This window comes from Chenopodium quinoa, unplaced genomic scaffold, assembly GCF_001683475.1.
Source record: "Chenopodium quinoa cultivar QQ74 unplaced genomic scaffold, ASM168347v1, whole genome shotgun sequence".
Lineage (NCBI taxonomy): Eukaryota > Viridiplantae > Streptophyta > Magnoliopsida > Caryophyllales > Amaranthaceae > Chenopodium > Chenopodium quinoa.
In genome coordinates this window covers 3126743-3146611 of record NW_018744092.1, presented here as the reverse complement: position 1 = coordinate 3146611, position 19869 = coordinate 3126743, and the positions used below count along the sequence as shown (strand labels likewise).

General features: G+C 35.9%; 3 protein-coding genes across 3 annotated transcripts; all 3 read right to left on the bottom strand.

Moving 5' to 3' along the window:
- Positions 1-8848: 8848 nt before the first annotated feature.
- On the bottom strand, positions 8849-12123 carry LOC110692063 (7-deoxyloganetic acid glucosyltransferase-like). Its single transcript, XM_021869051.1, has 2 exons — positions 11202-12123; positions 8849-9989 (listed from the first exon to the last, which is right to left on the bottom strand). The coding sequence occupies exons 1-2, from the start codon at positions 11716-11718 to the stop codon at positions 9040-9042; spliced, it is 1467 nt and encodes a 488-aa protein (XP_021724743.1). The 5' UTR covers positions 11719-12123; the 3' UTR covers positions 8849-9039.
- A 712-nt stretch (positions 12124-12835) lies between these two features.
- LOC110692062 (acetyl-CoA-benzylalcohol acetyltransferase-like) lies at positions 12836-17634 on the bottom strand. The gene is made up of 2 exons (XM_021869050.1): positions 16400-17634; positions 12836-14005 (listed from the first exon to the last, which is right to left on the bottom strand). Exons 1-2 carry the CDS (start codon positions 17350-17352, stop codon positions 13528-13530), a joined length of 1431 nt encoding a protein of 476 aa, XP_021724742.1. The 5' UTR covers positions 17353-17634; the 3' UTR covers positions 12836-13527.
- A 260-nt stretch (positions 17635-17894) lies between these two features.
- Positions 17895-19869, bottom strand: LOC110692061 (probable acyl-activating enzyme 6). The gene has a single exon (XM_021869049.1). It carries the CDS (start codon positions 19828-19830, stop codon positions 18160-18162), a length of 1671 nt encoding a protein of 556 aa, XP_021724741.1. The 5' UTR covers positions 19831-19869; the 3' UTR covers positions 17895-18159.

Here is a 19869-nt window from a genome sequence, read left to right as displayed (position 1 = left end):
AAATTTTCCTTTGATTGAAGCGTGGACATAATCACCCTACATATGCAAAATAATATTATATGTTAAAATAATATTGTAAGTTACACCATAAATTTAAAACGATAAGTATTATCAAATAAAAAAAAATAAAATTAAAGGCATACCTCTTCGTCAATTAAACCATATCCAAACTAATCAAACTAACTATTATGTTTTCGAAAGTTCAAAACATCAAAAAGCCTTGATACACGTATTTTAATTTTCCAATCATTTTTGGTTGAATTAAGTTCTCGAATCGATGAAGTAGACCTAAGAAAACAATACAATGAAAAAAATAGTTAAAAATAATATTACCAGTAATTATAATTTGAAAAAAAATTGAGTTTAAGGAATTACACCGACATTTTCTTAAACCTCAATATGCAATTTGTTTTGTATGAGATATTGTGTGATTCTTTGATGGTGCATGAATTAAATTAATGCCTATTTATAATAATAACAAATTATAAGCTAATTAAATTAATTTATATCTTTTTCCCAACTTAAATTTTATCTTTTATTAACTATTGAAACAATTGATAATATTTTGCTTGACTGATAAAATAGATAAAAAAAATTGCCTTGATAAGTATTGTTATCAATTGATTAGTTCAATTTACGGATTAAGGCTAGAACTCCTTTTTCCTTATCTTATACCACTTGCCAAGGAGGGGGAGCAACGAAGAGAATACGGATTAAGGCTAGAACTCCTTTTTCCTTATCTTATTCCACTTGCCAAGGAGGGGGGGCAACGAAGAGAAGACATTTTTTTTAGGACGTATTTGAAAATACTATGAATTAATTCATCTTTGTACAAAATATCTTATACCTTTCATTTCATGATAAAATAAAAAAGATAAAAATAAAAAAGATAAAAAGATATATCAAATCTTTCTTCTTATTTTCTTATTAGTTGGAAAAAGTATATTTTTATTTCAAAAATAAATACAAACCTTTATTCTTATTGGTCGAAATAATGATATTTCTTACGTGGCAAACGAATTTTTTAATTCCAAAATAAAATAGAAATTACGTGGCAAAATTCTTAAATATCATTCGTCACTTTTGTTTAGGTAGCAAACGAATTTTTTAATTCCAAAATAAAATAGAAATCTAATTTTTAATTGGTCGAAAACATATCTTTGCTTACGTGGCGCACCGAATACTCTCTAAAAATGCCTACTTTATATATATATATATTAGATTATTGATTTGTACACGTTATTATTGCACATTCGATAGTGGTGTGGTGGTAAAGGCGGTGCAATATCCTAACCATCCTGCAATTGATCAAGATGAAGATGATAGTAATGATGATTTTCTTTCTCTGATATGGCTAAATTACAGTCTTTGGTTTTGGTGGTGGTGTTAATGGAAGGAAAGGGGCAATGATGACAGTGGTGGTGGGCTACAAATAAATCTTTTCCAAAAGTATGAGAGAAACTTTTTTACAGCCAACCTTATGTGGTAACTATTAATGAAGTTACTATCACAAAATATGTCGAATGACAAATATACCCCCAGGTATTGGGTATGAGTGTCCCTACCTAGTAGTGGTCCATCAGGCCTCTTTTTAGTAGCATTACTTTGGCTTTTATATACGTACTCACAGACAATTTTTGGAGTAGATAGAGGTAGAGAGAAAAAAATCAATGGAGCCTATGTGGTAGGAGAGAGTTAGAGAGTATTTATTAGTTTAAAAGGAAGGTGATGCAACTAATTTAAAAACTTCACTTTTAGGAAAGTGGTGCAACTAAAAAAAATGGAAAAGTATGACATTTGACTTTTTTTTTTCACTATTTATATGTTAACTTGAACTATAGTTTTTATTTATTTATTTATTTTTATTTTTTTATTAACATAATAACATTATATTTATGTAAAAATAAGGTCAAACTAGTGTCTCGACATGTACGCAAAATTTGAATATGTCAGTTATTTTGGGACAAAAGGAGTACTACCTGAAAAAGAGTATTTTGTTAATTATTACTTCTTAAAAAATAAAGTTGTTAATTATTGCGCCCTTAAAAGTGTTCAATTTGTATGATTATTACCTCCAGTCATTTTAAATAGCATAAATTACATTTCGAGTGATAAGTTACATCTCGAAAAATGTCTAGTGGCACTATTCATATAACTTAATAATCATTAAAGGTAGTAATCAACAATAATTTATATTTTAAGGGTAGTAATTAATAACTTTTATTTTTAGGGTAATAATTAACAAAGTGCCTTTTTTGAATAGTAATTAACAAAATTTCCTTGGGAATTTGGATGAGTATGTAAGGGAAATAGAGTGGCAAAAGACTCAACCCGTCAAGGCGTCAAATTACTCAAATCTACTTGAACCCAATGCAATGATAACAAGTTGGGTTGAAGTTTTCAACCTATTTGATTAAACGCGTCAGTACAGTACAACATACATCTCGTTATATATTAAAAATAATAATAATAATAGAGGAAGTATGCTTTAGTATACATGCTATTAAATATTAAAATGAGGTACATTAGCTATAAAGCAACTATTGGTGGTTTTTCTATAGATATGTATTTGAAAAAATAGGCAACATTTTTTTTTGGTAATAGGGAGGATAATTGATGTACTTTTATTTTAAATAATTAAGCATATATTCATTTGAGAAGTTAAAAATGTTCCATTTTTTAAAACAATGAATATGTAATAATTCATAATGATATTATTTTTAAACTGAATTACTTTTATTCTATTAAAAGATACTTTTTCAAACAAAGTCCTTTATAAATTAACTAAATAATAAGACTAATTAACAAAAAATTAACAGTCTAAAAACATAAATATTATAATTATAAACATAAAATTTGAATATTGCACGTTGATTAATAGGATTAAACATTAGATGATACAAAATTTAACATTTACAAATGCAAAAAGGAACATTTAGTTTTATTGGTGATTCAAAACTAAAAAACAATAAGATAATGTCATTAAAAAGGAGATGGGGGTGCAGGCAGCATTATGTACTGCTGCCCGAACTAAAAAAATACTTAAAGAGGAAAATTAGGGGAAGTGGTGTCTTAAAATATCACTTTGCAACTGTTTTCTGGTTGCTCAAACAAAAAGATACCCTAATAGAAAAGTTGGTAAATTAAAATCATATCAATCCTTAGTGAGGGGTGCCCTAAAACATCACTTTGCAATTGTCTTTGGATTGCCCTAACAAAAAGATACTTGTAAATTTAGGTAACATGGGGAAGTGTAGTGTCCTAAAACACTTGTTCATAACTATATGTCATACGACCGAATAAAAAGATATCTTAAGAGGAAAATGGGTAGAGTAGAGCAATAGGCCTCTACGCAATGGTTAATGAGCTTTGTAAATAATATAGTCAATCATACGAATATGCAAATCACTTGACATTATACAATGCTATCAAAAGAGAGATGAGAGAGAAACCTAGAGAGAGAGAGAGTCCCCACCGGACCCACTCGATAAACACACCCCTTCTTCTTCCACCACCAAACCACTTGCCAAAAAAGCCAATCCCTCCACCTCAACCGGCCAAAACAACCAGAACTTGCCATCGGAAAAAAGCACCACTTCTCGCCCTTTTTTCTCCTTCAAAGAAGCTCTACAATCCCCTTCTAGCTCTTCTTCCACTCCACTTTTCAAAACCCCAGCAGCAACCTCTCCACCCCCCTGTTTTGACGAGAATACTGAATTCTTTCTACCTGTTTTAGATGATGAATACTCCTCCCTTTGCTCACCATGGATTGATGCCATCATATCAAAAGCTTGTGGAAAAACGTTCTCAACGGATTATTTCACACAAGGTCTGGAAAAAATATGGAAACTAGTTGGGAAAATGAATTCATTCCCTACTTGGAAGGGTTACTTCATTTCAATGTTCAACGAAGCAGCCGATGCTGCAAAAATAGTAAGCCAAGGCCCCTGGTTTATCAACGACACTTACATCTTCACTTAGAAATGGAAACCGGGTTTCAAACCATCGGAAGAGCAGTGCTCCACTTCCCCAACCTGGATTGATTTGCTAGAATTACCAACAGAGTTCCTCCATGAATCTTTCCTAAAGAAAATTGGGAGTACAATCGGAACTCTCTTATAAGCTTTGATAAAGTCTCGTGACCAAGGAAACTTAAGATTTTCAAGAATGCTCGTTCTCGTGGATACCTCCAAACCAAGGAAGGAGTTTATTTGGATTGGCAAATTGAAACAGAGAATCATTTACAAGGACGTCAATTCCACGGAATTACCGCCGCAATCTCATCCATCACCGCCGAATTCCACAGGGAACCCAGCCTCTCAAGCGCCGCACCTACCTTTGGTGAAGCAATCTTGGAAAGAAGTTTAGTGGAAAACAGGGGGTCTTTACCCAACGGATTTAAGACCCGCGAAAATTCGAATGCGAATTTGGGCCCACAAAAAAAAAAAATCACAGCCCAACAAATCAATTTCTCCCGCTTCAAAATATGACGGTTGAAAATATTCCGGAAGGATTTTCGCAAGTTACCAATGTAACCACGTGGCAACCCCCTATTCACCACCACTCCCAATTTCCATCATCACCCCTACCCAATACTTCTTTTCAACTTCTGACTTCTCCCTTCCCCAACTCTTCGTCTTCTGAAACACGCCGCCTAAACCCCTCTAGTCGTTTCGATTTTCAAATCACCTTACCCCTAACCCAGTTTTAATGGCTTTTCTTTCTCAAAACTTCCCCCTTAAAGCCTTTCTAAACTTTCAGTCTTCACCACAGCCATACCTACCCGCTCATATCTCTTTCCTTCTCAACCAAAAACAAAATGCATTGCCTGTTGCTCATCCAAAAACTCTCCAAGCTAATGACCGAGGACCTGGATGACGGGCAGAGGTCCTGGGGCTTCCTCCGACCACCGATACGACAACCAACAACAATTCACGTGACTTTAGTTCAAGACCGAAACATCATCACCTTCACATGACCTATCCAGACTCCATGTTCAACCTAACTTCATTCTATGCACAGGGACTGTGTGGGGAATGAAGTCCTCTGTCTCCGGCCGAAGTTCGGACACTGTTGCTCAACCCGGAAAATGTTCTGGCGATCCTGACGAATCTGCACATGGAGTACCCGAAGGAACCATTCCGCCTGATACCCGCTCACATCCCATCTCTGGCGGATGTAAGCCTCATCAACGAGGTACTAGCCATTCTCCTGAAACGGTGGATTCAACGCTTGCAAAAGGAGTACACTCTGATGTACTTTCCATGGGAACTCTCGCAATGGACCCAGTTGTCGTTCTTCCAAAAGAAAGAAAAGCAGTGTCGATTACAAGCGACTGGCTGATGCTACAATCACCAGTAGGCGGTACAAAAAATGTCAAATAGATGCACCTGGTATCCCATGCGCAACAACTCCACCTCACCGCGGCTTGGGGGAAACAGAAGGGAGGACACTTGGAAATGGCAGGGATCATGATAAAGAAGAACACTCTGTCGATTTACTCCAACTACCTGGAACGCTACGTCGAACTGGACAACGACGCGTCCTACGAGACGCGTACAGAGCTCTGCTTTCTGCCAAACATGAAGCCAAGAATGTCGATACTCTTGTGGAATACAAGAGGAATAGCAAGAGATGGCTTCAAAGCAAACATCCGTCACTTGATCAAGGATCACTACCCAGAAATAATCATCCTAACTGAGACAAAAGTTACAAAATCCAGCTGTAAAAAAATTATTCAAACCCTCTCCTTTAACTCGTTTGAGGTGGTGGATCCGGTGGGACTGTCAGGGGTAAATCAAATAAAATTCTCAGCCTAAAAAACTAGGTGGGAGAATGGATTGATGATCCAATTCTCCTACAAACCCATGTGTGCAACCACTTCAAAGATCTTTTCACTTCTCAAAACCCCACACTTCCCCCTCCTCTTATTAGTCAAGCTTCCACCTTCTTTGAATGCTCTAACATACCATCCTTGGATGCGACAAAACAAGCTTTATTCTTTATTGGTCCCCTTAAAGCCCTAGGAGTAGATGGTTTCCATGCCATCTTGTTTCAGAATAACTGGGAAATCATTAGAGTTGACCTCTTGTCCTTTATCACTGACATTTTCTTATACAAACTGATCCCCCCTCTCTAAAAAAAAACCATTGTTAGCCTCATTCCAAAAACCCATCCCAGATCACCAGCTGTAGACCTATTAACCTTGTTAATACCCCTTACAAAGTGGTCACCAAAATCCTTGTCAATAGGATTAGACCTCACCTCCCCTCTCTCATCTCCTCAAACCAAAAATAGCTTCATTAAGGGTAGGGTACTAAATTGAATTACATTGTTGCCTTTAAGGTCTTACACTCCATGAGGAAAAAAAGAGGCAGAAATGGTGTATTTGCTCTTAAATTAGACCTTGAGAAAGCTTATGATAAGCTTAAGTGGTCTTTCATTGAACACTGCCTTAAGATGATGCACTTCAACCACCATTCCACTTCTCTTATCATGTCCTGTGTCACTAATAATTCCACCCAAATTCTACTAAATGGGAAACTAACTCCTTATTTCCTTCCTTCTAGAGGACTAAGACAGGGATACCCTCTGTCTCCCTACCCTATTCATCATATGCCTTGAGTATCTTTCTAGATTAATCCATGAGGAATGTGAGGGAAAAAGATGGAAGCCTTTCAGATTTAGATGTGGTAAGACAGACATTTCACATCTGTCATTTGCAGATGATGTTCTACTATTTGGAGTGGCAGACAAAAAAACTCTCAACTCTCTCTCAAACACTCTTCAAACTTTCTGCTGCTCTCTCTGGCCAAAGGATTAATGAAGATAAAAGCTTTATTTTCTTTTCCCCTAATACCTCCCAACAGATTGCTGATAATTTTGAACAAGTGTTGAATGTTAGAAAATCTGGAAACCTTGGTACTATTCTAGGATTCCCTCTCTCTGACAGAAAACCTTCCAAAAGGCAAATTAACTCAGTCATTGATAAAGTGGGAAGGAAAATGGCTTCTTGGAAAGCAAATACCATGTCTCGGGCAGCTAGAATTATCATGATCCAATCAAACCTTTTAGCTATGCCAAGATACACCATGACTTGTTTCAAAAATCCCAAATCTGTCACCTAAAAATTAGACTCTATTTGCTCAAATTTCCTTTGGGGTGGAAATATGAACAAAAGAAAAACTTGTTGGATTTCATGGGAAAGTGTGTGTCAATAAAAAGAAAAAGGGGGACTGGGGTTTTTGAGCCATGAAGAGCCGAACAAAGTCTCCCTTGCAAGAGTTTGCTGGATGGTGGATACCAAGGTAAATTGGCAGGTTCCCTGCTTTTTGATAAATATATTCAGAATAAATTCAACCCGGTACCTTTCAACAAAGGTTCTTATATTTAGAAGGGGTTGGGTCATGGGTGGGAATTGTTCAAACATAGCCTTCAATGGGAAGCAGGGATGGGGAACCATATAATTAAACTTCTGGTCAGACAACTGGCTTAAGTCTGACACAATCAGATCTCTGCTAATTGGCCCTATCCTTGTCAATGCTACAAAGCTTTCTTTGAATCAGCTGCCATTCCAAGATAAGTCAGCCATTGAAGGTTTGATACCCTTCAAATTGGATGACCATCTATTTAATAGGATTCAGTCAGTAAGTCTGAATCAGAATGTAGCTTATAATTACACTAGCTGGACTAAGAAAGGTAAATTGAATATGAAAAAGGCTTCTCTATGGCTCATCTCTTAAAGATGCAGCCTCCCCTCTACTCACTCCTTTGATGATCAGTTGTGGCCTGCCATTTGGGGAGCTAATACCTTCCCGAAGATAAAAGCTTTCCTATGGCAAAGTGCTTATGATAGACTTCCCACCAAATCGAATCTATTTTACAGAAACCTAGCCACTCTAATAATGCTTGCCCATTTTGCCCGAACATTCCTGAAACAAACCTTGATCTCTTTGTCTTCTACCTTAGGGCTCAAGAAATTTGGCTCCTTTTAAATGTGCCTAACCATCTTATACTTGGTCAAAACCAAGTGTTCTAGTCTTGGCTGATCAGAAACCTGAACTACAAAACTCTTGCTCAAAATGGTGTGCCTTGGCATACCATCTTTTGCTTTGCTCTTTGGGCTATTTGGCTCAGAAGAAACAATTGGATCTTCAAAAACTAAAACATACCCTCTCAAAAGTCAAAGACCCAATGCATTTGGGTTGCTTCTGAATGGTTTTTATCCACCTCAAAAAACTCTCAGATACTAAAGCTTGTCCCCTCTGTTTGGGCTCCCCCACCTCTTTCTTTCTTAAAATTAATGTAGATGCCTCTTTCCTTCACACCACCAAAGAAGCTGGTGTGCAGGAGTGTGTAGGGACCATAGTGGCCAATGGATAGCTGGATTTCTCTGGAGAGGTTACACACCATCTTCAAAGGAAGGAGAAGTGAAAGCAATTCATCTTGCTCTCGAGTGGGTTAACAACAAAGGATGGGCAAAATGCATCATCCAATCTGATAACAAAGAGGCAGTTGAGGAAATTAACCAATCCCATAATGCTATCTTACAGTCACCTTCAACTATCAATTGTAGGCTTCTATGGAGCAACTAACTGATGGAAGAATCATCCATGAGGGACGAGGACAAAACAAGGTGGCAGACATCCTTGCAAAGCATGCTAGAGGAGATTTAAATGTAATGTATCAAATTTGTAATTTAGACACTCCTCCACCAGTTTGTATAAATGCTTTAGGCAGTGACTTTGCTTCTTTTGGACATCAAACTATTTCACAGGATGTCATTTTGGGAGGGCCTACGGGCAACCAACAACTTGATGTAAACTTCTTTAATATGCTTTAATTTGATCCTTGTTTCCTCAAAAAAAAAAAAAAAAAAAAAAAAAAAAAAAATCATACGAATATGCTTTGCAACCAACTTCTTACCCAAATATTGTCAAACTTAGACAGAGAAAAATAAGAATTGCATATTGCTTAGAGTAAAATGCCATTATTTACTAGAAAACCAAAGTCAAGAAGCAAGACATTTATCTTTTCTACTCACATTGCTAATCTAAAAGACATTATGTCATCAACTAATTTATCCAAAGAACAATAGGAAGATCCATTTTTCTTTACCGATTGTGTAGCTAAATTGGCTAATGCATATGATTTTTGTAGGAACTCATTTTTCCTTTTATCCATGATTTCCCTTACCATATTCTCTATTATAATGTTATCACATACATCCTTCATGTCTAATCCAACCTTCCAAACATGGCTCACATGCCTGCTAATAACTAATTGATCTACGTAACGAGGCCAACATATCATAGGCACTCCTGCCACAATACTTTCCATTGTCGAGTTCCATCCACTATGAGTTAAGAAACCTCCAATAGAAGAATGACCTAAAATTTCTTCTTGTGGAACCCAATCTATCACATACCCATTTTGCTTCACACTCTTTAGCAAACCACTAGGTATTTGTTCGTCCCAATTGAGAACATTGTCGTCCATCCCTATAACAGATTGTGGTCGTTTAACCCATAAAAATCGAATCCCACTATTTACCAAACCTATCCAAAACTCCATGAGATTTTCCTTGGTTGTACACACTTGAGTTCCAAAACTGCAAAAGACGACACTTTTTAGAGGTTGTTGATCGAGCCACTCTAAGCATCTTCTATCCTCATGCCACAAACTATTTAAGTTATAAGATAGTGTTGTGTTTTGCGATATTCTTTCCTTCAAGTGTAGATGTACGGGACCAATAGCATACACACTTGGAAAATGAGAGCGAATGTTGGAAAGCAATGGTACTTCTAGTTCTTCAAATGTGTTGAGTATAAAGCCCGAAGCCTTGCTAAATTGCTTCGCTTGTTTCGAAATGCGTTGGATCATAACGTTACTAGTATGATTGTTGGCTCGACAAAAATCAGGAAGATCACGTCGCCTCAAGAGACCTTCCATGCCAGGGACATTAACTAGTGCTTCAAAATCATCATTTTCTACAACAAGAAAATCACATTGAGCTTTAATCTATTACAAACATTGACTAAATCTATGTGCCAAAGAGAGTTCATAGAATAAGCTGTTGTCATAAATATATAGTTTTGGAAAATATTAGTAAATTTAACATTTTGTAAGATAATATAAACTAAAAATCAATCAAAGTAAAAATAGATTCTAGAGTTGTAATGGCTACCCAACTCTCTTAGTTGGGTAAGTAGGATATTGCTAACTAGTGCGGCCCCCGGGTGTTAGATAAGTAGTTAATATATTACTTAAAATAATATTAAGTTAGGAATGTATGATAAAATTATGCGTCGATCGGAGTAATTAATGCTAATTTTAATTTAATATTTCCACTTTTAGTTCTCTTATAACACCCATGAGATGGTCATTAACATTTGCCTTTAAATTAATTGAAACCATCTTTCTTCTATTAAATAGAATTACAAAAATTTAATTACCGAGGTAGTCTTGTGTTTGGGGGATGCATGTGCGGATGTGCTTATGTGAGTTGTGTTAACAGTGTGTATAGAAACATCAATTTAAAAAAGGCTTACCACATGCTCTTCAATCTCAAAGAGCTATATAATAGTAGGATTTTTTTTTTTAAATTACAAACTACCTATTAAAATCCAAAATTTGTAAAATCCTACATAATAAGAAATATGTTGTAAAATACGAGTACTATTTAATAAAAGGTAAAATGTTGTAAAACTCAAAGGATTGTAGAGAGTGTATATTTAGACATAGGTGATAATTTGGGTTAAATAGGAAAGGGGAGTTACTATTTGATGACATATAGCAATTCAGAAAATAAAGGAGGGTGGTGGTGGTGTGGTGGCGGTATGGCGGCGGCGGCGGCTGGGTTATTACTCATGGTGGCAGTCTAAGTGATGTGTGGTGGTCTGAATTTTGTGGTTTGAAGGCGAGTAGGGATGAGGAAGTAATAACAATTAAAAATAAGGGTAAGATGATTGTTAACAATGTCAGTCTGAGTAATAATTTTGTTGTCAAATAGCAATTCAGATAGGAAAGAGTAAAACTTTTAAGCATTGAACACAACGATTGCCGGATTATATTGTCATAAATTTCTAAACTTATTTTAGCAAACACGTTTAATAAATGTTTAATGTTTAGATGCAACCTTAAGGGTTGTATTATGCATCTATATACAATAATCGCTCTTAAACTAGGGATATAAATGTTACCTTGAAATGGAACTTCACCAGCTTCAATTAACTTAGGAAGGCAAAGATAGACCCAAAGGCAAGAAGGACTAATTGTATCAAAGTAAATAACAGGAATTCCAGCCTCTTTACCAACATCCAAAGCAAAGTCGAATAAACCATCTGGTATCATACATGTTATAGGTTTTTCTACAAACTTTGAATCTCTTACTAGCACCTCCCTTATAAGTGGGCAGCTTACAGCTTCTACAGCATCCAACATTTCCATAAATTTGTCGCCTCCACGAGGATGATCTTCCGGTAGGCCATCCGTGAAGCTCTGAAGAGAGAACCCGGGATAGGCGTTGAAGCGGGTGGCTGCCTTGGCGTGGAGCTTGAGACGGTGGTGGACGTGCTCCGTGGTGAGGAAGGTGATGTGGATTTGGCCATTAGAAGCAAGGAGGATGAGCTCGGCTAGTTTTAGCATAGAGTTAACTGCACCTTGGATTGGCAAAGGGAAAATCAATACGTGAGGAATTTTTGGTAAAATTTGCTCCATTTTGATCTCAAACAACAATATATTTTTTTCTTTAGTTTTTTTTTATAGGTTTAGTTAGTTGGGTGGGAAATTATTCAATCAATAGCTTATGGGGTCATAACTCATAAGCCTTATATATATGTGACTACATACATAAACTTGAATATAGACCATTACTCCTTCGATCCCTTTTCAATTGTGTTATTTGAATTTTCATCGCTTTAAAAGCACATCTTAAATTATACTATAAATGTCTTTATTTTGTAAGTGAAAAATAATAAACAAATAGTAAATATTAAAAAAATTTACATTGAAATGAATCCAACAAAATTCTGAAGAAAAAAAAAAATACTATTTTTTTGACTGTGAGATCAAACCGTTCATCACGGTCTTACTCGATCAAACTTGGTCCAACTTTTTAGTTGCAGATAAATTAATTTTGAATAGCCCCAGCATTTATAACTGGAATAGTGGATTCTTCTTCGTCTCATGCTTATATCGATGTTTAGAGACATACTCCGTATTAGGGATGTCAATGGGACGGGGTGGGGCGGATGTTGGTCTTTCCATCCCCGTCCTCACCTAAAATTTTCATAAATGATTGGGGTATTTATAGGGGTGGGAGTGTGTGCCATCTAGGATTTGGTGACCTAGAATGGTGTGCTCTGATTGGCGCCGCAATCAGGTAAGGACAAGCGTCCTTTGGGGGCGCAGTTTAGCGCCTTTCTCAAGATTTGGGCTTCCCGATGTAAGGAGGCCTTTTTCTCATTCAGGTGCTCTCTTGTTTGTCACGTGTCATCTTCCTATTGGGACACGTGTCGCCCTGTTATTTGGACACGTGTCTCTATAGGGTTGGACCCCGTGTCAGGGGTATTTTTACCCTGAACAAATAGGTATCAATAGTACACCCAAGTTGCAATACTCCTTCGTTTCATAATACAATATCTATTTGATTTTCTTTAAACGGTCTTCAACACGTATTCTTGATACCAATATTCTTATTTCACAAATATTTATACGTGACTGACCTCCTTATAAGTAACCCCTGATCGACTGAGTAACTCCTATAAGTAACCCTTGACCGATTGAGTAACCCCTAAATAAGTAACCCATGACTGACTGAGTAACCCCTGAATAAGCAACCCATAACTGAATGAGTAACCCTTGAATAAGTAACCCTGACCACATGATGTGACCAGCCAAACAGAAATAACATTGGTTAATTTTTTTATTTTTTATTTTTTATTTTTTTACAAGTGGCACCATAGTGTGTTGTATTATAAAACTACACATTAAATCAAATTCAACAATTATTAAAATATTAACAAATAAAATAATAACATCCACTATTTTATTATATATACTTTGTTTTGGATATTAGAGAGTAAGCAAAACAGCACATATCAGATCAAATTCAACAATAGATTGAATTTATTATATATACTTTGAATTATTTATACCTTTTTTTTTGTTTTTTTTTTGTGGATATTAGAAAGTAAGCAAATATTGTACAGTAATAGATTGTGTTTCTTTACAAACTTATAATTAATCTTATATGATGATTAGGGACGGCCTTTTTTTTTTTCAGTTTTGCTGTTTGATGTATGCCTTAACCAATAATGTAAGCATTACACATTGCTTTTTAAATCATCGAAGATACTTGTTTTTAGCTGGCTTTTTCAATATATAAACAGAAAGGCTTTATATTTTTATTAATTTGAAAGATAGTTGACATTTACATGAGGTTGCAAAAACAATCGTAGTTGAAATTATCTCGCTTACAACTATAATACAATAAATTAATTTTTGATAGCTTAATTAAGTAATTAACTAGACAGCATGTGAAAAAATGACCATAAAAAAAAATGAAATCGCGTTGGTAGACTGATAGAGCTCGGTGGTAGCATGAGGTGCCTTAGACACGACCGCGATAAATTCTTTATCATTTTCGAGTTTTGCCATATCCTCGCTACTTAAGTTGATATAAGCTACAATATTATTGGACGATGGACCAGCAGGGATTAATATGACCAAATTCTTGAACATTAGTGTTGCCGATGTAACCCAAATTGGCATCCCCCAACCAAAATCAGCTTCATAGACCCGCAAGCTCCGTAAATTGCTGAACCCGAGTGCAACGATGTCTCCTTTGCTCACCCTTTCGAAGTGCTGTGTTATAAACTTCAAGTCCTCTTTGCCATCTTGCATCTCTCTTATGAACTTATCATTGTTTATTACTTTTCCTATGGACTCGTTCATTTGGTTTAAGAAGTCGCGTTGACAATTTGATATGTTATTATCATTGATCGTCGTACACAACTTTATGATTGCGTGATTCAAAACAAACTTAATCGTATAAAACTATAGTAATATTTTTTGATTAGGAACAATAGATTAAAGCTTCATAATAAAGCTAGCAAGTTGTAAGACAAATTCAAGTCATTTATTTTATTAAATAGAAGATGATGTCTTACGATAAGTGCATCGTGATCTATACGTTCATAACACATGATCATTTATCAAGTTGACACGTTCATAACACTTGATCATTTATCACGTTGACAGAAGATGATGTCTTATGAGTGGATAAGTGCATCGTGATCGATAAGTGTAAATAAATCAACAACTTTTTATGAAAAATGGATCTAAAAATTGTAAACAATTACAAAAATGTCATGTTGATTGAATTTTTTTGTTCATTTATTTATCCGTTTTTCCATTTGGTGATTAAATTTTGTTTATCAAAGTGACAAATAGGGGCTTCGTCCATATTTACTTTCAACACACATTACCTTGACCATTAATATATATTTTCAAAATATAAATTGAGATCCCCAATTTCTCCCCTAAATAAAAGTATTCCCTCTATTTTTTTTAAAGCTAGAATTGAGCTTGCACGGTATTTTAGGGGTTTAATAAAATAAGATGTTAGTGGTGTAGATAAGTAGAAAAATAGTAGAGTTATTATTTTATTGAAAAATAAACTAGTGTGAGAAAGAGGTGGGGACCATTGGTATAGATCATTGGAGGAGCGAGAAATGATAAAGTAAGAGTGAGTGGGGACCAATTGTAAGGTATTTTCAAAAGAGGAAATTTAGCTTTTTAAAAATAATATAAAATAAATAAAACGGACGAGCATAGCAAGTGTAGGTTTTTAAAAAAACGTAAGGGGTTCTAGTGTTCATTTCTCTAATTTTCATTTACTTTGCCCCAACAATAGAGGCAATAGGTAGCAGCCGAAATTAGTGGCTTCGAATACGCAATCAATTTAAATTAGCTCATAAGTCATAACTCTCTTAAACAGTACTAAGAGTAATTAAGAATCATTTTAAATTAGCTCATAACTCTCTTAAATAAGTACTAAGAGTAATTAAGAATCAATTTATATTGATTCTCAGGTAAGTAATTCGAGTTGTAATCATCAAATAGTGTCTAATTTAAGCGCCTCCATGTTACTATTTACTAGAACTAGAAGAAAATTAATCTAGCTTTAAATTTTTGCTTGCAATGGTTGTGTCACACTGTCACTTATACGTGAATGAAGCTTCCAAGTTAGTGGCTTACTTCAAACCAAATACGCAATCTTAGTCACGAGTTTTCATCCGAGTCTTTATTAATATGTATGTGATTGGATGCATCCATATGCATATGAGTGGCACGCACGATGTCAATACTCGGATTAAAATTAATCAAATAATTAGACCAACGAAGATTGATTAACACTCCTAATAAGTTTCACAAGAAGCTAAATTTGGATTGTTAGGTTGTTCTTGCTAAAATATCAAAAATAGTTGAAATAATAGAGTGACATGCGATTAAGGGTACATAATTCATCAAGACGAAAGAAAGTATTGCTTATATTTTGAAAACATTAGCAAATGATTATGAGAGTATGAACTCAAAGATATATGGAGTAAATTATTTAAGAAATGGTCATAATAAATCTGTAACGTCGGAGGCCATTAACAACCAAGAGTGTAAGCAATTTGATTAGGATTTAATACTGTCAGAAATAATGTTCATTTCAATAAATTTTCGGACATAAACGAAAAATAACCATAAAATATAATAAATTATTCGATCAAAATAATAATCCATAGAAATGGATGAAAAGCAAGATATGTACATTTTCCCATAAGAAAAAAATTGTACATATTAAACAAAAATATCCAAAACTGTACAAATACAACAGTTTCGAAGGCTATGCCTTCCAAATCATCAGTATCATTACAGACCATAAGAGTTGCAAAAAACTACATTGTTTTGCATGTCAAAACTAAATTTTTTTACAACTTGCTGCTAACATGATAAGGCTCCTTAGATAAGAATGAAGTGAAAACTATATCACTTTCGAGTTTAGCCATATCCTCCGCTGTCAAGTTGATATAAGCTACCATGTCATTATTCGATGGACCAACTGGGATAAAAATAACTGTATTCTTGTACATAAGGGTGGCAGACGTGACCCAAACTGGCTTTCCCCAACCGAAATTAACTTCATACACTTGTAAACTCTTTAGATTGCTGAAACCAAGTGCAACTATTTCCCCTTTACATTCTTTTTCATAGTGCTCCGTGACAAATCTCAGGTCTTCTGTACCATCTCGCAAATTTTGCAAAAAAGCTATCAGTGTTTGTAATTCTTGCAATGGACTCCTTCATTTTCTCCAAGAAATCGCGCCTTAATGACTCATTCAAGTATTTATCATCATTGAGCACTTGTATCATAGATAACTTGACTACGGCATTAACAAAGATGTTACCAAAATAGTAAGATTGTTCATCATTAGGTGGAGCTAATTTACGGCGTAAATTAACTGAATGGAACACTTGATAAGGGATATCATTTGCGCTTTTATGACAAGCTACCTTGATTCTACTCCAAATGAAAGCTGATAATACCAAGTTAGTGGAGGAACTCGATAATGTTGACTTAAGGGCATTTAGCTTACCTTTGTGAAACATAAACCATTTGGTCATAGGCCTATCCTTTATCAGCCTAGTATCTTGGTTGGCAAATACGTCTATGCCATTTACTTTCCTTGGTTTTGATGGTGGAAATAGTTTACATATCTCAAAATTAGGGCAACCAAGAAGTGCATGATGATAGTTACCATTGTTGTTAGCAATAGATGCCCATGTTTTGACAAACATCGTTAATGAAAAGGCATCCGATACAACATGGTTCATCTTCACCCCAATGGCAATCCCACCACATGCAAAAACATTGACTTGGATGGCCAACAACAAGTTGGAGAAGCCTTCTTGGCCATAGGATGGTAACAATTTGTCAAGTTCACATACCTCGGCCATATGAACAACATCATCCATTAGTAAGTCCACCGTAGAATGTACATAGGGCACACCCTCGTCGTTGCAAATGAAGTAGTTAGCATCTTGCATCCTCCCCGCAAGTGGGTAGAACATGGATAGTGTGTTGGGTAGGGATCCTTTGAGGCGATATAAGACTTCATTAGTACTAATTTTGGTACTAGCTTTTTGGGAGTTAAAGAAGAAGATAAGAGGCATAAGGGTTGGCGAGTTTACGTGATCAAACAACGAGGCTTGTAATAAACGAAGATGATTAGGAGTTGGGCATGATGGTTTGATTATTTCATGAGAGACAAGTTTGATGTTCATAGTCTTCATTGCCATCCAAAGAACTAACACAAATAAAGGGTTTTTTTTTTTTTTTTTTTTTTTTTTTTTTTTTTTTTTTAAGTGTATGGCCAAAGCATCTTTAAGATAATAACTATATAGAAATATAGTAGAAGTAGAACCAAAGCAACGAATACCACTTGAATTTCAGAAATTGACATTATAATTAAACAAAGAAATTTATGTCTTTTAATTAATAAACAGTAAGCTAATTGTAATAATTAAGCCATGTTTATATTAAATTAAACATCTGTAAAATTAATGCGCTGTAAAATTGAAGTAATCAACGATGACCTCATTGACATTTTTAAGCTGATGTTTAAAGCTAAGTACCAAAACTTAATAACTTGCATATGATTATAATTGTAATTAAGAACCAATTGTACTAGGAGTACTATACATAATACTTGGTACTACGTATATTATTTGTAAATGTATGCAACTTGTCATTTACGCTGCTATACGATGAGATTTGCTTAATCTTAGTGTCAAGATTAAAGATGTGACGGAAGTAAAGAAATTAAATTATTAATGGATAAAATGATATTTCATTAAACAATGGTAGATTACAAGCATGGACCCACTACGCTTTAAAATCACAACTACATATTAAAAATAAATAAATAAATAAAATAATTATCAAGTAGTCACTAACGTACGTTTATTCCTAGTGCAACTAGAATATAGGAATTAATAATTAAATATTTGAACCTTTAATTAAACATAGATGCATTGCCAAAGATTTCACTCGATCTTTTGCAATACAAGGTCTTCAACTTAACCTTAAGAATGTAGGTTACTAACTTATAAACGGCTTGGTTTTTGTGTTGCACTCATTACCATTGCTTTGGCCATTTCTCTTAACACAAACTTTTGAATTTTTCCTGTTGATGTGGTGGGGAGCTCATTAATAAAAACAACCCGTTTAGGTACCATGTAATGAGGCAATCTTGCCCGACAATAGTCAATAATCTCCTTCTCACTCGCCTCCACCTGACCGTTTTCGGCTTTTAAGCATATAAAAGTACAAACGGTCTCCCCCCAAAACTCATGTGGTTGCGCCACTACTGCAGCTTCATGAACCCCCGGAAAAGTATATAGCACTGACTCGATCTCAACACTACTTATATTCTCACCTCCACTTATAATTATATCCTTGGATCGATCCTTGATCTCGATGTACCCATCGGGGTGGATCACACCAAGATCGCCGGTCCTAAACCACCCGTCCTCTCCCATGCACTTCAAAGTCCCTTGAGAGTTTTTGAGGTAGCCAAGCATAATTGAACTCCCTCGCATAACAACTTCCCCAACAGTTTCTCCGTCTCGATTCACTGGTTTGTTGGTGGATGGATCAATTATGTCTAAAGCTGCCATCCCAAGGGTACGAACCCCTTGTCGAGCTCTCAATTTCGCTCTCTCAATAGCTGGAAGTTCACTCCATTTGAGCTTCCACGCACAAGAAACAGCTACTCCAATGGTTTCGGTCAATCCATAACCATGTGCAACAACAAACCCAAGTGATTCAGCTTCAAAGATTACCGAGGCCGGTGGAGGAGACCCAGCAGTTAGAATGTGCACTGGGTTCCGGAGGGTTTGTGTAACGGTTCGCCTTGAACAATTAATAAGCATGTTTAACACCACGGGAGCAGCACACATGTGAGTCACATTATGTTGGTTTATGAGATCAAAAATTTTAGCACCATCGAATCGTTCCAAGCAGATATTAGTTGCGCCTACAGCCGCCATCCCCCAAGTGAAGGACCATCCATTCGAATGAAACATCGGTAAGGTCCATAGGTAGACTGGTTGCTTTGGTACACACCAATCCATCAACGAGTCGAGGGCCGAGATATAAGACCCTCGATGACAATGGACTACACCCTTGGGCGAAGATGTTGTCCCCGATGTATAGTTCAGTACAATCGGGTCCCATTCGCTCAAGGGTGAAATCCACTTGAACGTAGCATCTCCCCTCGCAATTAACTCCTCATATAAGGCACAAAATTCACGTGGGGTTGGTGTATTATTGTCCTCGTCCGAGATGAGGATGAGGCGAGGGCAGGGGTGGTTGGGTGGAAGGAGGGACAGTGCTTCAAGAACTAAAGAGCTTAGTTTGTGATAGACAAAGACTAGTTTTGATTCACTGTGATGAAGGATCACCGAGATCGTGGCGGGATTGAGTCGAGTATTGATATTATTAAGTATGGCTCCTGCCATAGGGACTGCGAAGTGCAGCTCATAGGCAGCGGGTACATTCGGTGCCACTACCGATACGACGTGTTTTCTTCCGATTCCGAGGACGGAGATGGAAGAGGCTGCTTGAAGACATCTTTGGTTAGTTTGAGACCAAGTGTAGGTGGTGTTGTTGTAGATGATTGAGGGACAATCACCATAAACAAGAGCTGATCTTTCCAAGAAAGATAGAGGTGTCAGAGGAGTTGAATTTGTTACTGAGGGCTTTAACTCATCCATGTTTCTATGATTATAGCTAAGAAAAAGCTAGTATTTTAT